We start from the raw sequence: 1,179 nt of genomic DNA, 5'->3' as shown, positions 1-1,179 counted from the left end.
AGACCTGTCTGTGCTTTCTTGGTGGGAATGGCTGTGATTTTAGGCTTTATTCACGGAGGGATCCAGGTTTTTTTCCTGGTCCAGTTGCCATTCTGTGGCCCCAATGTCATTGACCATTTTATGTGTGATTTAATACCTCTCCTGGAGCTAGCCTGTACAGACACTCACACTTTGGGGCCCCTGATTGCTGCCAACAGCGGATCACTATGTCTGCTCATTTTTTCTATGCTGCTTGCCTCCTACATTGTTATTCTGCACTCTCTGAGGATCCAAAGCTCTGAAGGGCGTCGCAAAGCCCTGTCTACCTGTGCTTCTCATGTCACTGTTGTCATCTTATTCTTTGTACCTTGTTCATTCCTGTACCTGAGACCCCTGACCTCCTTTCCTGCTGACAAAGCTGTGACTGTGTTTTGTACCCTAGTAACTCCCATGTTGAACCCTTTAATCTATACCCTCAGAAATGCAGAAGTGAAAAATGTCATGAAGAAATTCTGGGGGAAATTAATGAAAACTGGTGATAAATGAATCTTGGGGGATTAGAGTATTTACACAAAAATATATAGTGATATTTTAGAGAGATTTATTCCCCCTCTTACTTGATTAAACTTGGGACAGTCAATCATCCTGNTCAATTATCCTGTCTGGATCACTTTTCTTCAGGAGCATATATACTGTGGGAAGGGTTAATGTATCCCTTACGGCACAGTAGGCACAGTGCCCAGAGCCCACAATAACTTTAGGATCCTTCAAAATGGTTAATTTCTTTTAAAATAAGAAGAGAAAATGAATATAATCCTAATCCAAATCCAACTTGGAGTATAGTCATCATTATACCAATGCATTCATAAAATATAATCTTTAACATTTTTTTTATGGAGGAGAAGGACTCATGAGGACAAAGAAGGAAGGTGCCATAAAAGTCATGATGTTGCCCTGATTGTGTGTATGAAACTGTTCAGCAGCAGTATTTTCAACACTACACCTGTACTACAGCTAGAATGAAATTTTATTTTTAAAGAGGAAGAATACTATATGTGCAAAAAAATATAGAAATCCAGTGAGTATACTAGAAGTACTTCCACCCAAATAAGTTTTTCTTATTTTCCTCAATTTGAGAGGTTAATAGATGTTCCCCCTCCACAGAAATAAAAATATCTTTACTTGGCCACAATCTCAAGA

The 1,179-nt window shown here is 39.0% G+C and overlaps 1 protein-coding gene across 1 annotated transcript; it reads left to right on the top strand.

Moving 5' to 3' along the window:
* Positions 1 to 3: 3 nt before the first annotated feature.
* On the top strand, positions 4 to 525 carry LOC117798897 (olfactory receptor 4C45-like; the record flags this gene model as incomplete). Its single annotated transcript, XM_034651354.1, has 1 exon — positions 4 to 525. A coding segment is annotated over one exon (522 nt), but the record flags the coding sequence as incomplete, so codon positions are not given.
* Positions 526 to 1,179: the final 654 nt, after the last annotated feature.

This window comes from Ailuropoda melanoleuca, unplaced genomic scaffold (assembly GCF_002007445.2).
Source record: "Ailuropoda melanoleuca isolate Jingjing unplaced genomic scaffold, ASM200744v2 unplaced-scaffold37210, whole genome shotgun sequence".
In the NCBI taxonomy this organism is placed as follows: Eukaryota; Metazoa; Chordata; class Mammalia; order Carnivora; family Ursidae; genus Ailuropoda; species Ailuropoda melanoleuca.
The sequence above is the reverse complement of the archived record's forward strand: the minus strand, read 5'-3'. Positions and strand labels throughout refer to the sequence as shown.